The 14,933-nt window shown below is 40.0% G+C and overlaps 1 protein-coding gene across 2 annotated transcripts; it reads left to right on the top strand.

The window, feature by feature from the left end:
- Nucleotides 1–677: 677 nt before the first annotated feature.
- Nucleotides 678–13,678, top strand: LOC116047072 (tubulin beta chain). Of its 2 annotated transcripts, none has more exons than XM_031295575.2 (5): nucleotides 678–858; nucleotides 7,779–7,887; nucleotides 9,511–9,621; nucleotides 10,035–10,279; nucleotides 11,351–13,678. In XM_031295575.2, exons 1-5 carry the CDS (start codon nucleotides 802–804, stop codon nucleotides 12,161–12,163), a joined length of 1,335 nt encoding a protein of 444 aa, XP_031151435.1. In that variant the 5' UTR covers nucleotides 678–801; the 3' UTR covers nucleotides 12,164–13,678. The 2 variants fall into 2 exon arrangements, with proteins under 2 accessions (XP_031151435.1, XP_031151434.1); XM_031295574.2 differs by lacking the exon at nucleotides 678–858 and adding an exon at nucleotides 9,215–9,350.
- The last annotated feature ends 1,255 nt before the right edge of the window (nucleotides 13,679–14,933 follow it).

The raw sequence follows: 14,933 nt of genomic DNA, 5'->3' as shown, positions 1-14,933 counted from the left end.
TACTCTGTTACAAGTATAAATCCTGCATTCAAAATTCTACTTAATCAATAAACAAAAGTATTAGCATCAAAATATACTTTTTTTATCAAAAGTAAATTCACCTATAATCCAGAATATCCTATTTCATAATACATTGAAAGTAATTTCCCCACAGGTCACAGACCATTTATTATAAATGTACTATATTTTCAAATTTTGTTTTACATTAACACAGGACTATCTTGTATCTATATTTACTTAGATTCTTATAACTCATTCTTTAAACTATGCTGATTGATAATAGCTGTATTTAGTCTTCCTGTATTATGGCAACACTAATGTTATTTTCTGTTCTGTTACTCTATTCTATTCCTTAAATGTCCCTATTGTTGGCACATATTGAAGAAGTAGTAGGCCTATTATTGTACGTTAAACAGACATAAGATAATATTGATTGAATTATGCTGTATCTATTCTATTCTATTATATTCTATTCTATTCTGCATTGTTACATTTAGGAGCTCCAACGGGGCAGTGATGACAAAACCCGGCACTCCTTTTTCTCTTCCTGTCCTTGCCTTTGAGACAAGGAAACCCCTTTAGACAAAGAAAATCTTCCCTTTTAGCCAATCAGCACCGGGGCTTTAACACCAGCAGCCAATCATGAGCGTGAACAGACTTTAGCCCCGCCCGTAGGACTCAGAGCAGTGCAGACTGTCTGCAGCCAGTCGACTCTGTCTGTCTGTGTCAGTCAGTAGGTCAGCAGCGCCTCTTGATCTCTGCCAACGCTTTACTTTCACCACCAACCAACCACCATCCATCATGAGGGAAATCGTGCACATCCAGGCCGGCCAGTGCGGGAACCAGATTGGTGCAAAGGTAAGAAGAAGAAGAAGTGACAACAAATTAACTATTTTTTTGTTGTGGTTAATAAGCAAGCAAGTTTTTCTTTCCAGTTATACTAAGCATTTCATTCTCAACTTTTTTTTTTTCTAAAGAGGCCTTTCTTTTGTTGTGTGTTTTGACAGTTTCAAAAAAGAATTGAATTCATTTACAAAGATAAAAATCAATTGCTTAATTTTTTTATCTAACAAAACAAAACACCAAAAATATATATATATTTCTTTTTGTATAAATAAATACATAACGGGACCAGAAACTATGCAGCCCTATTGTTTGCACTCCATCCTCCTGCTTTTATAGACTCAGTCAACCATTCGATGTGGTCATCTTTCTCTGGTTTACTAGTTCTCAAAGCTGAATACTTGTTTAAAATGTCTATTATTATAATATATTTTTTTGTTTCAGACAAAGTAAATGTTCCATGTTGTAGTTCACCACAATGTTGAACAAGAGAACGTCATAGCCTCTGTACTCATAAGATACATTACATAAGTTAGTGTCTTCAAGTTGTAAGTTGGTACTTTTCTTGCCTAACTAGCACCCAATTAATTTGTTCTTAGTGCACGCTACCTCTCATCCAAAGAAAAATGTATACATTTTGTACTTTTATGATACATTTTATAAGGCTACTGCACAAATGTATTACCAGACTACCTTGTCCTATTGTAACAGTGGATGATAAAGATCTGTAAGCACCAGACAGAAACAATGAATCCGTTTAAATATATCAGTGATGTGATTGGGTCATAAAAGTACCACAAAGTACAGTAAGGTCTTCCAAAATGTGTATCACAACAAGAATATAAGCAGGCTTGTTTGTAAGTCTTACATTATAGTTAGAAATACAATATCATTTTTATTGCTGCTAGCTGCTGCCTTGAAAAGAAGATTTTGTAATCTCAATGGGACTTACCTGGTTAAATAAAGGTTTATAAAAATAATAAACAATAACAAAAGGTTAATTACAGCTACACCCATTTCATAAAACCTCCATAACTAATATGTAAAAACAGCCCATAGAAATATTGAAGTGATGCAGTATTTCTGGGATATGAAGTAGTCATATCTTGCCTATGAAAACAGTACCAATTCACACATTTGGAAATGTTGACAGAAAAGTGACACAAGTCATTGATTCATGATTAATGAAGCCGGCCAGACGCACAGGGCCAGCTGATGTCTTGGCTGCCTGGTGAGCCGGACTCTTTGTCACTGAGAAAAAAAGCCAGAGGGTGAAAAGAAAGGAGAATTTGCTGAGGCGGAGCAGAGGAACGCAGCAGGAGGGGGGAGGAGGGGGGAAGATAACAAGTGTCCCAGTGTCTGCTCTGAAAGCACAGATGAGGTCATTTAAAGAGCTGCTTTCCCAGTCAGTGCATCACATGCACATCCAAAAACACATGGAACCAAATTTGTCAAGTGATTATCTGCAAAATAAGTTCTATTTTATCATAATTTTTGCTGTATATTATTTAGCCCTAAATGTCCTGTGGTGTTTCTACACTTAAGTTCCCAGAGATCAACAGTCAGACAAATATAGAGCTACAACAATTAGACAAATAATCAATCAAAAGACAATTCATTCTGCAACTATTTTGATGTTTGATTATAGAGCTGGGCGATGTGGAGAAAATCAAATATCATGATATTTTTTACCAAATACCTCGATATCGATACTGCAACGGTATTGTAGTGTTGACTATCGGTGCTTTCACAAAATATTTACACAATGAGATTTTTGTTAAATAATCATCAGTAATGTGGATATAATGACTAAGTGGGTAAATTAATTGATTATAGTTTCCAATTTTTTTTTCCCGCAAAAAGGCCAAATCTTTGCTTGTTTCAGCTTCTCAAATATGAACATAGATTGAGACTGCTTATTGATAGACTACATATGTGCATATCTATATTTTTTGACAGTAGCTAGCTGCTCAATGTTTTAATCTCTATTTTTATTGAAATGTATTTAATATATTTTCATTATCTTGTTTTGATTCTATACTGTCACTCTTACCTGTCTCTCCTGGGTGTCATTCTCATTGCCATCTTATCTTATGTTATCTGGATTTTGGACTGTTGGTTGGGCAAAATTGGAGGATGTCGCTTTGGGCTCTGGGTATTCATGATGGCCATTTTTCACTATTTTGAATCGATAAATCAAGAAAATAATCTTTGAATATATTGATTATGTAAATGATTATTACTTGCAGCCTAGTTTTTATCCTCGACATTCTACTTCCGGGATTGCTCCAGTGCCGCAGGAAATTCCACCGGATGCATGTCTTTTCGCCAATGTCCGTTTCCTTCTGCTTTCTTTGTGTTGTATTTCTAAACTCCGGTGGATTTCTGAGGACTATAGTTAACTGCTCCTCAGATCTCTACAGGGTAAATCCAGACAGCTAGCTAGACTATCTGTCCTATCTGAGTTTTCTGTCGCACGACTAAAACAACTTTCGAACGTACACATGTTCCACCAAAACAAGTTCCTTCCCGAGGCTATTTTCCATGCGGAGCTTAGCGCCGCCCATGACAACTGTGATTGGTTTAAAGACATGCCAATAAACCAGAGCAGGTTTTGCTCCCATCCCGGAATGCTATGTGGACTAGCCAGACCCTCCTCCACAGCGCTGTGGAGGAAGGTCTTCTATATGGAGTCCAGATGTGTCGTGTTGCCTATCAGATGTACACATCAGAAACAGGACTTTAACATTGAATGATTTGCAACAGAAAAATCAGTCTGAAGGTCTTAGCGAAAACCCCTTTGTTCTTTCACAAATATGTACTCATTCATGTGTAATTACTTCCACCAACTAATCAACGTATTCTCGTAAGCGTAGAATCTGCCATTCAGAATCATTCAGAATACATAGGAGCGACCCGCTCGAATGACGGCAGCCATGTAGCGCCTCCATCTTTAAAATACACTAGCCAAAGAGGGACATACCTCCGCATTTCGCCCTCTCACACCTATTGGCACCGTGACGAATGCAAGGGGGAGATTACTCGCCAGAAAGAGAATTAAAACGACGATAGGCAAAGCAACAAGACCAAAGTTAATATTGGAGTGGCTAGAACAGCTGCGTGTAAACGATGGAGAGTGCTCATTTTGGGTTCGGCCACCGTAGGAGGAAGGGCTAGAAAGTAATATTCAGTTGGTTGTCATATACAATTTCACTGCTAGATGGGAGAAATTCTTACACAGTGTAGCTTTAAGAAATATACATCTTTTTGGGCCATTACGCACTCATCCAGCAGACTTTCCCTGTGTGTGTGTTTGGGGGGGGGGTTCTTGGCGGGGCAACAAGAGGCGTGGCAACCCCATATGGGGTGACTCAAACTCCACTGCCCAATGGCCCTGATAAGGAAAGACGTGTATTTACAGAGGATTTAGTGAGGCTGAGGTCATCCTCATTTCACAATGGATTAACTCTGCTTGAATTCACCCACTTACCCCAATCTACAGTTCCAACCAAAATCTGCTCAGGTCTGTGATGTTGCAGCTGGATAACTTTGACAGGTTTGCATTACAGTGTGTTAACTCTCATCCTTTTTCTGTTCATTATTTGTTACATCCTGCCTTGTGTGTTTTCCCGCCTTTGTGATTGTCTGCCCCGCCCTGATCTGATTCACCTGTTCATCAGCCCTGAGGTCCCCTGTCTCTCGTTTCCATCCTCCTTTCTTTTTATATATTAATCGGTGTTCCCTTGTTTCAGTGTCGGATTGTGTCTGTGTTTGTTCCTGGCTCTCAGTGGCTCTCCTAGTGTAAAGTGTTTCTAGTGTTCTTGTTTTTTTGTTCTGCCAACCTGTCTGGCTGTTCTGCTTTTGGGTCCTCCTTTTGAACTCTCAAACCGTGACACATATAAAGTCTGTGATACAGTGTTTTGTGTGTGCTATTATTTAACCCAGTGTACATCACAATGTATATTTAGCCATATTGTGTAATTGTAAGGGATTAGTCTTCTAAATTATCATTTAAATGAATTCAGGAATAGACAAAGATGGTGAGGGGACAGTAGTGAAGATTAAAAAATGAGATTTTCTTGCCCACCAATCTCTCTCTTTCACACACACACACACACACACACACACACACACACACAGAGACACAGACGTGCCAACCTCCCTCTGCTTATCTCCCCCTTTTCCTCTTAAACACACACTCACAGATTAGGGTCAGTTGACTGAGCTGGTGTGACAGTCTGTGCTCGTATCTTAACTGAGTTTGGCGTTGATGTAGAAACGAAACGAGGCCGACTGAATCCTGAATCCTCTGCTAAAGCTCTGCTCTCACTGACATCTTCCGCCTCTTACTGAAGCTAAACGTGTTCCTTTGCTGTAAGAACCCTCTGGTCTTTGCCTCCTGGGTAGATAATATAACAGGTGTGAACTTAACTGACATGTGTTATCATCAGTTCCTTTTAGATGTACAGTATGTGTTTTAGGCTACAAAAGGTCAAGCCATTTTTTATGTTCCATAAACACTACATTTCAAGATTTTTGCTTTCTGCATGCTAAAAAACAACTAGTCAATTAATTGAAAAGCCGTTCAACAGAAAACTTTTCAGCAATCAGTTTAGTCCGTTATAAGCAAAAATGCCAAATATTTGCTGTTTCCAGCTTCTAAGATAAATAGTTGTTGGTTAACTTAGTCTTCTATCACACGGTAGACTGAATATATATACGGGTTTTTTGACTGTTCATTGGACTAACAAGAGACGTTTTCCTTACTTTCTAAAACGTGTATGCCATTAATCTGTTATTAAGAAATTAATCCATAATGCAAATAATTATCAGTTGTAGCCCTCTTCTTTGCTTCTCTTGTGACATAGTGTCTATTGTTTTGGTCTCAAACCTCTGAAACTCTCTTTTTCTCCTTTATGATCAGGGCTGTGCCATTGCTGTCATTTTAATACAGATATTTCACATGTTTATATGGGTAATTTGGAAATCTAGCCGACGATATACATCAAATGCAGACAGTTGTTTCTGAGCTGTTTTCGGGTGCCTTGTGATCTGGATCAAAGAACACCGTGTCTTTCAAAAAGCTTTTGGGTTAGAAATAACAAATTATACATGAAACAATAAGGGTGTATCCATGAAATGCAGCTTTTAAGCAGCATGACGATCGGAGAATACTGAGAGCCAGATTGCAGTTCAGAGCAAGGTAACTGTAGACCGCAAATAACCTTTTTTAACCAGATTAAAAGAAAGCAACAGTTGTTTTACAGAACATGTTGCTGTTTTTAGGGGATCTTGTGACTGCAAAAGGCAATCAGATGATAGCGTATCCTTGGGAAGCACACAGGACAGAATCCTACAGAGTCCTCTCTTCTTCCCCCTCAGTAAATTGACTTGCACTTATGGCCTTTATCAGTACACAAAGACACCTATTTCTAACCCATGTTTCCAGAACTGTGACTGAATAACTCCACACAGCATTTTATCATAATTAAAGCTGCAAATGGATGTTTTAGGTTCCAAGCCCAGTGACAGATTGATTGTTTTTAAGTGTCAACCCTTGAAGATGGATTAGATGTAGGTCACATAAAGTTTGAGTGTCTTATAAATCAACATTCATCTGTGTGTGACTGCGTTTGATTTTGCATCATTTGAATTAAACACACAGTAGCACACATTTTGTAAATAGCAATACCACCCTGGTTCTCCTCTTATCTTTCAGATGGATGTTTTTCTGTGTATCTTGGTCCCTATTTCTCTCCTCAGGGCTCTGTGTTAGGTCTGATTTTATTTACGTTGTAAATACGTAAAACGTTGCTCCCCTAGGCCACATAAATAGGCAATTTGGAGATAGCTGTTATCATTTCTATGCTGATGACATCCAGCTGTATGTTTCTTTTAATCCGGAAGAGACTAACAAAGTGTCAGTACTGCTCAAATGTTTGTCTTCCATTAAGGACTGGATGGCAAACACTTTCTTGCAGCTTAATGAAGATAAGACTTAAGTCCTTATTGTTGCTCCGGATACTACAGCCTCCAAGGTTGTTCAGCTTTTGGGATCCCTTTATTCAGCTGTACAGTCCAAACTGAGAAATCTTGGTGTTATATTTGATCATAATATGTTTCCTGACCAACATATGAAATCACTAACCCGCACATTTTTCTTTCAACTGAGAAACATTGCTAAACTTAGAGCCGTGGTTTCGCAATGTGAACTTGAGATGATCATTTATGGTTTTATATCATCCCGCTTGATTACTGCAACTCCCTTTTCACCTGTCTCAGCAAGTCTTCCCAGGACCGTCTACAACTGGTCCAGAACTCTTCTGCAAGGCTGTTGACCAGGTCCAGCAGGATGTCGCACATCACTCCTGTTTTATCCTTGTTACATTGGCTTCTGATCAAGTTCAGGATCCAATTTAAAGTTCTTGTTCTTACAAGCGTTGCATGGTCAGGTCCCTGTTTATATCTCTGACCTGCTCCATCCGTACACTACTAACAGGTCCCTCAGGTCTTCTAACCAGGGATTAGGCCTACTGGTGGTCCCACGCACTCGTTTGAAAACTAAAGGTGACCGTTCCTTTGAAGTGGTAGCTCCGACTCTGTGGCGCGCCCTTCCTATTAACTTATGTTCTGCAGTCTCGGTTGACGCTTTTAGAAAGCAGCTGAAGACACACTTGTTTCAACTCGCTTTTGTCTCATGTTTGTAATTTGGGGTTTTTAGTCTTTTCATCTTTTAACTTCATTGGTATTGTATTTGTTTTTGCTTGTTTATTGTCTGTTTTGAATCCTACTGTATTTTAACAAATGTTTATTGTGTGAAGCACTTTGTGACTCTGTCTGTAGAAGGTGCTATATCAAATAAATTATTATTATTATTATTACAGTACAGTGCATCTTAACTGATGCTGTATTGGTCCGTGTGTTTGTGTGTTTAGTTCTGGGAGGTGATCAGCGATGAGCACGGCATCGACCCAACAGGAACCTACCATGGAGACAGCGATCTGCAGCTGGACAGGATCAGTGTGTACTACAACGAGGCCACTGGTAAGTAGATCCTGGCATTCACTGAAGTCTGTGTTTGACAAAGTGAGGGGAGACGTCCCCCCTGTGGTGAAACTGACTCACTACAGCTGCTACAAATAGCATGCAAATACAATACTACCGCTTTAAAACCAGGATACACTGATGTTATTCTAATTGAAAAAAAGCGTTACATTTACAGACCTGATGTGCACATTTGCTATGTGCTGTTCACATGATGAGATTCTTATTATTATTATTATTCTTATTATGATGGACATATACTGCCTCAAAGAGCTACTAACACAGGAAGATTTTCAGACAAAACTACCTTTGTTAAGATATTATAGTTACATTTACTGCGCTACATACACTGTGCTATTAATAATAAAAAAGTTATACATTTTAAATGTCAAATGTAAAACTATGTAACATGACAGTCTGAAGTTTGAGAAGCCTAAATACTACAGGTTTAATCAGCAGCTTAAGAACATAAGAAAAACTGAAGCTGACACCTGAGAGACAATATTGTAAGACAATATTACTCAAAAAAGGAATTGGATGAGCCTCAATAATAGTTCACAGAAGTAGATAGTGTAGCCTTATTGAAGTGCTCATATTATGCTTTTTGGCTTTTTCCCTTTCCTTTATTGTGTTATATATCTTTTTTGTGCATGTAATAGGTTTACAAAGTGAAAAAGCCCAAAGTCCACCCCAAAGGGACTTACCATCTCCAACAGAAAACACTGTTCACAAACTGCTCCAAACAGCTCTATTGTAGTCCAGCCTTTACTTCTGTGACGAATGTGCGTCACTTTGTAACACGTTATAATGCTCGCCTAGCTGCTAGCGTGGCACGCCTTCATACTCTGCTTCTGACTAGCTTGTAGTGCTGACCTAGGCCTGTGCATATGCGACTCCCAACAAAGATCGAACAGAAGTCAGATGTCTCACTCTGTAGCTAAAACAGAGAGCTCAACACACAGGGTGAAAAGAGGAGCTGCAGCAATGTGTAGTACAACTACAATATGGTGTTTTTTGAAAATTAAACCATGTAAACCTATTCTGATATAACCTCTAAATACAATTATGAACCTGAAAATGAGCATAATATGAGCACTTTAAATGACCTGAAAATGCCATATGGTTGCTTAATTTGGCTGCGATATAGTTCATTTTACCAACACAAACTGTTAAGAGTGTTTTAATTGGACAGCTGCTTTTAATGTTTCTCCACTTAGTGGCCACATACGGTGCTACATCCATACACCAGCTGTTACACTGTGTACAGTGAGAACCTGAGTTTTTGACTCTACTAAACTTTTCCATACACTGTCATCATTTCCAACAGCAACTGAGTGAGACATTCACAGCATTCTTGCCTGTAAATAATTTGATGAAGTGAAAAATAATCGCCAGGATCCACTGTCGAATATGGGTTGATGGACGTGATGTGGACAATGCAGCCTACATTGTAGCATCACAGGGTTAGAAACCCGGCTTACAACAGTTCTTATAACACCCTCTTTTAAATTTGTCTGTACATTTCAACTTTTTTCTAGTTTGATTTTACAGTTCTAATACCTTCTTAAGCACATGGTGTGTGTGTGTGTGTGTGTGTGTGTGTGTGTGTGCGTGTGTGTTCAGGTGGGAAGTATGTGCCCCGAGCCATCCTTGTTGACCTGGAACCAGGCACCATGGACTCAGTCCGCTCTGGACCTTTTGGACAAATCTTCAGGCCTGACAACTTTGTTTTTGGTAAGAATACATGCTACTGGAATACATATTTTAATGCGGCCTTCTTTTGCACAGGAGGTCAGAGGTCATGCTGGGATAAAAAACAGCAGTTATGGAGCATGCCCAAAGACACTTGGAAGCTTGCTGTCACAATGGTTTGGACTTAATTTAAAGGATAAACGCTTGGTGTCCCTTTTGCTCTACTTTATATGGCATACGGCACAAACGAGCCCACTCCTACCATAAACTCACAGTCTAAAAAACCACATTGGCCTTCAGCTCACTCATTGACTTTGACTTGTTTGTAGGGTGCTTCAGAACTATTCATTGTTGACTTTGGTTTATTGTTATTCCATTTCAACATTAATCATCAAAAATGGAATTTCGTTTGGTTGTTGAGAAAAGATACTTCTTTTTTTTTTTAAATGCCCCAGGTCAAAGTGGAGCAGGAAACAACTGGGCCAAAGGTCACTACACGGAGGGGGCCGAGCTGGTGGATTCAGTCCTGGATGTGGTGAGAAAAGAGGCTGAAAGCTGTGAGTGTCTGCAGGGTTTCCAGCTCACGCACTCCCTGGGAGGAGGCACCGGCTCCGGCATGGGCACCCTGCTCATCAGCAAGATCAGGGAGGAGTACCCTGACCGCATCATGAATACCTTCAGTGTGGTTCCCTCTCCAAAGGTAATGCATCAACTATTGTACCATTGTATACAATAAAAACTTTAATGTGTCATCAGAATAAAATATTAATACAGTTATTTATTGCTACTCTGATAGAGACATAATATAAAGTTGAAGTTTTATGTCTCTTGTTCTACTATGAATGGTGAATTATCCTGTGAGTTCTTGCTATCGATTTTGATATTAAAGCATATGCCAACTTGACACTAAGTAATAAGTAGTTTTGTTTACATGTAATGCTCTTTATTGGTAAGTCCAGCAATAGCAAAGGCCCATCAAAATGTAAAAACGAAAAAGTAAAGCAGTCTAACATCATGCCAGTGCCTTATGAGGTTGCAGCACTATTCTCAGTCAGTGAACGGTATAAAATAGATGCGGACAGCCAGAAAACTCTACAAGTAAAACAATGGTTCTCAGTTGCAAAAACAACCCCATGCATCGTATTGTAACCTTGATCTGTGGGGTGAAAAAAAGTTATCTATTGATTGGTAAAGCATGATTTATGCTTCAGCGTTAAATCTACGCCGTGGCTACGTACGTAGGTACGTGGAGACGCAGACCCTATGCTGGACTCTCTGCCGTAGCCTGACGTGCACCTCTCGAAAAATGTAACTATGACGTTTCCCCCAACTCATTTCCCCGTTCTCCTTCTCCATAAACAACATGAAATCAAGGAGAGGGTTAACTTTTTCTGCTACAGATTTCCCACCGTGGTCAGAAAGCACAGAGGAGACACTTTGTTTCTCTCACTATGAGACTCTAGAGTCGGTAATCGCTCCGAAGCTAATCGCCGTCAATCTCTCACTCTATACCACACACTCCCCACACACACACACACACACACACACACACACACACACACACACACACACACACACACACGCCGGCCCTGTTATTCTCTTAAAGACATCGACGCACACACCATCGCACAAGTATAAACTTCAGGCCACTTACGTAGGCTACGGGGAAAGCTCTGCGTGAAGCCTCTGCAAAACCATAAATCATGCCTAAGTCAATATGTGTAGAATATATGTAATCTATATCTTGATGTTCCTCGTCTCTCATCTTTAGGTCTCGGACACAGTGGTTGAGCCGTACAACGCCACGCTGTCCGTCCACCAGCTGGTAGAAAACACAGACGAGACCTACTGCATTGACAACGAAGCCCTTTATGACATCTGCTTCCGCACTCTCAAACTCACTACGCCCACCTACGGCGACCTCAACCACCTGGTCTCGGCCACCATGAGCGGCGTGACCACCTGTCTGCGTTTCCCCGGCCAGCTCAATGCTGATCTGAGGAAACTGGCCGTCAACATGGTGCCCTTCCCCCGTCTCCACTTCTTCATGCCTGGCTTTGCCCCTCTGACCAGCAGGGGGAGCCAGCAGTACCGTGCCCTGACGGTGCCAGAGCTCACCCAGCAGGTGTTTGACGCCAAAAACATGATGGCTGCCTGCGACCCCCGCCACGGACGCTACCTGACGGTGGCCGCCGTGTTCCGCGGCCGCATGTCCATGAAGGAGGTGGATGAGCAGATGCTGAACGTCCAAAACAAGAACAGCAGCTACTTTGTGGAGTGGATCCCCAACAACGTCAAGACGGCCGTCTGCGACATCCCGCCACGCGGCCTCAAGATGGCCGTCACCTTCATCGGCAACAGCACCGCCATCCAGGAGCTGTTCAAACGCATCTCTGAGCAGTTCACCGCCATGTTCCGCCGCAAGGCCTTCCTCCACTGGTACACCGGCGAGGGCATGGACGAGATGGAGTTCACCGAGGCGGAGAGCAACATGAACGACCTGGTCTCCGAGTACCAGCAGTACCAGGACGCCACGGCCGAGGAGGAGGGAGAGTTTGAGGAAGACGTGGAAGAGGATGCCTAAAGAAGTAACAAGAAAATGATGTAACATGAGCTGGAGAATAAGGAGAATATAATAACCAATAAGAAAAAAAAAATCTAGAAAAAAAGAAACAATATTGTGATATGAAATGAAGGAATTTGGCAGATTGGATAAGTAAGGCTGGTTAGAGAAGTATGGGAGTCTGAATTGGTTAATGGAGGATGGAAACTATGTGAAGACAAAATAATAAAAGATGAATGTAGGCAGAGAAGTGAAAGAGTAACAGGATCAAAATGACAAGACCAAACTAATGTGCCATGGTTTACAGTTTATTGTGACGCCATGTTGGGCGGTTTCACCAAGACTAGCCTCACAAAATCTTTTCAATTTTTTTTACACTAAGATCTTGTCTTGCAGCAAATGCACAAAACAGAAGCACTTCTTACACTTCCCTTTCATCACGTAGGGTTATATTTGACTCGAAAACAAACTTCTACGAGGGACAGAATCAATGAAGTAATCATGGCGGCGGCTTTTTATTGTAGCATTAATTCCACCTTGAACAAAAGTGTTAAATGGTTAAAGGACATGCAATATTACACTTACATTCATTCACACCGAAATGCAAACAAGCTTGTCATTTTTTGCCAAATACAGTATTATTGACATTACATCTTGCACGAGAAACAGTATTTTGCAGACAGAAAATGTAATCAATGTGCTTCTTCACTGATAATAGAGTGAGTGATGTAGTAAGTTAGCAGCTATTCCAGGATTAAAGCATTTAAGGTGAAGTCAAAGAAAGTCAAGTGTTAGAATCCCTATAACTGTGGCTGTAGTCATTTTTCAAACCATGCCATTATCAGTGTTTATTGTTTTTTTCAGTGTTTATTGCCATTTTTATCAGCTTTGAAGAGCCTCTCTCATAGATAAATGTGACTTGTTTTGGTAGTAGGTGGGACTGTTTCCATACTCAAAGTAGATTGATCAGAAATACATTCTGACTGACTTTGTCACGTCTTTCTGAAGACTGTGGGTGAGATAAGAGAACACATTCTGGTGCGATTCAGTCTTTTGCTGGCAGAGTAATTTAATTCCAGAGATCAGGGTTTTTCTAAGTCAACATCCAAGTAAAAGACCCTCTTTGCATTTCTGTTAGACACACGGAAATAGTTCATTCATGATATTAACTGTTTATGGAGAAGAAAACGTGTCTCAATCAGCTGAAGGCACCTATCACTTACAACTTCACTTACAACTTCCCATTATCTGTGTTATAGATATAATTAAGACAAGTTTTTTTGTTGCAGAGCCTGCAACCAATTCAACATCACGTAACCGTAATTTCAAATTCTGTAAAGTTTTCAGAGGTGTGTTTCATTGAACTCCTGACAGACAAATCAACTTTACCGAGATTCATTGTCACTGTTTTATCACAACAGCAGCAGTAGAAGGATTATTCTCAGACGCCAGCCAACGTCATGAGGAGGATCGCACACTGCAAATGTCCTGAGCCCAGATCAGGTCTTGATCTGTTGTCCGTTCCCCGATATGTTCGACTCAAAAAGGCCTGATGAGCTCATCTTAACTAGAAGCATCTTTTCTATCGTTGGACCTTGTGGTGTCTGGAAGTCATTTTAAACATTTTAATTATTAAGGCTTTTTGAAACACATTCCAAAATTAAAAATGCTGGGTGCTTTTATTCTTTCCAATTTGCAGTTTTATAAGTGCACAATTTGACAGTCTGAGAAATGTTTACACACACTGAGCCACTACAGTATGTATTCAAATCAAACCGAAGTCATTTGTTTAGTATGTGATCCTCAACCATTTTGTCATTTTGTGTGTGTGCTTTATTGTTGTTAGTGTTAGTACCTTTTTTAATTCCTGTGCGATCCTTGTGACTATGAAACATTTGCAAAAAATAAAATGGCATTTGTCGAAAAAAAATACATGTGTACTGTTGTTATTGATAACAGCTTTAAGTGTGTTTGTGGGGTGTTTGTTTTTTTAGTATGAGCTTCCAAAGAAGTCGTTAAACTTCTTATGATATCAACAAATGGAGTGAGAGGTCTGAAAGCAAGCAGAAGATTTTTCTGACATCTTTACCGTCTCTAAAACTTTAGAGCTGTAACTAAGGATTATTTTCATTACTGATGAATCTGTTTATCATTTTAAACACCAACATTTATTGATATTGAGTCTCTGTCATTTTACGGCAAGTCTAACTATAATGGAAGAAGTATCTGTCTGTCTGTCTTTTGATTTTCTTGGCAACCGTTTATCCAATCGACTTAACACTTGGCGAGTGTATTGCTGAGAACCTGAGGAAGTGCAGCGTCGAGTGTGAAGTTGTTTGGATCAGCAGAATCATCATTCTCTAGAAAGCTGCAAGCAGCAACACCTGAGGCCAAGCAGTCGGCCCGTTCTGAACAGACACATTTCGAACAGGCATTGCACTGCTTGAATTGAATGAGTAATAATAATAATAAGTCTAAGACTCCTTTTTGTGCGAGATAGAGATAACTACCTTTGGCTGCACCTTCGCTGTCTCTCTCAGGAATTGCTTTTGAGAAAGTCCCTCCCCAAAAGTAAGATGAAATATCTGCCCTTGTTTTGGAGAAGGCAGTGGAAAGAAGAAAAGAGTTTTCTCTTCAACAGGGGGCACTATAAAGACATTTGAAGAAGGTGACCGATTTTCTTCCATGTTTTTTCCAAATGTTCACTTCCAATTCGTTTAATTAATCTCGCAAGGATAATACCAGTGTATACTTGTATGATATAAGTAGGAAAACTACCTGCTGATATTGC

This window comes from Sander lucioperca, chromosome 14 (assembly GCF_008315115.2).
Source record: "Sander lucioperca isolate FBNREF2018 chromosome 14, SLUC_FBN_1.2, whole genome shotgun sequence".
NCBI classification, from domain to species: Eukaryota; Metazoa; Chordata; class Actinopteri; order Perciformes; family Percidae; genus Sander; species Sander lucioperca.
Note: the sequence above shows the minus strand (reverse complement) of the source record. Positions and strands in the feature narration are given on the sequence as shown.

Bases quoted from the DNA above. Each gene is read 5' to 3' on its own strand.
- LOC116047072 (XM_031295575.2), top strand. From the start codon at position 802: ATGAGGGAAATCGTGCACATCCAGGCCGGCCAGTGCGGGAACCAGATT. The intron at 859-7,778 runs GTAAGAAGAAGA...TTGTGTGTTTAG, and splicing joins GGAACCAGATTGGTGCAAAG to TTCTGGGAGGTGATCAGCGA. The intron at 7,888-9,510 runs GTAAGTAGATCC...GTGTGTGTTCAG, and splicing joins GTACTACAACGAGGCCACTG to GTGGGAAGTATGTGCCCCGA.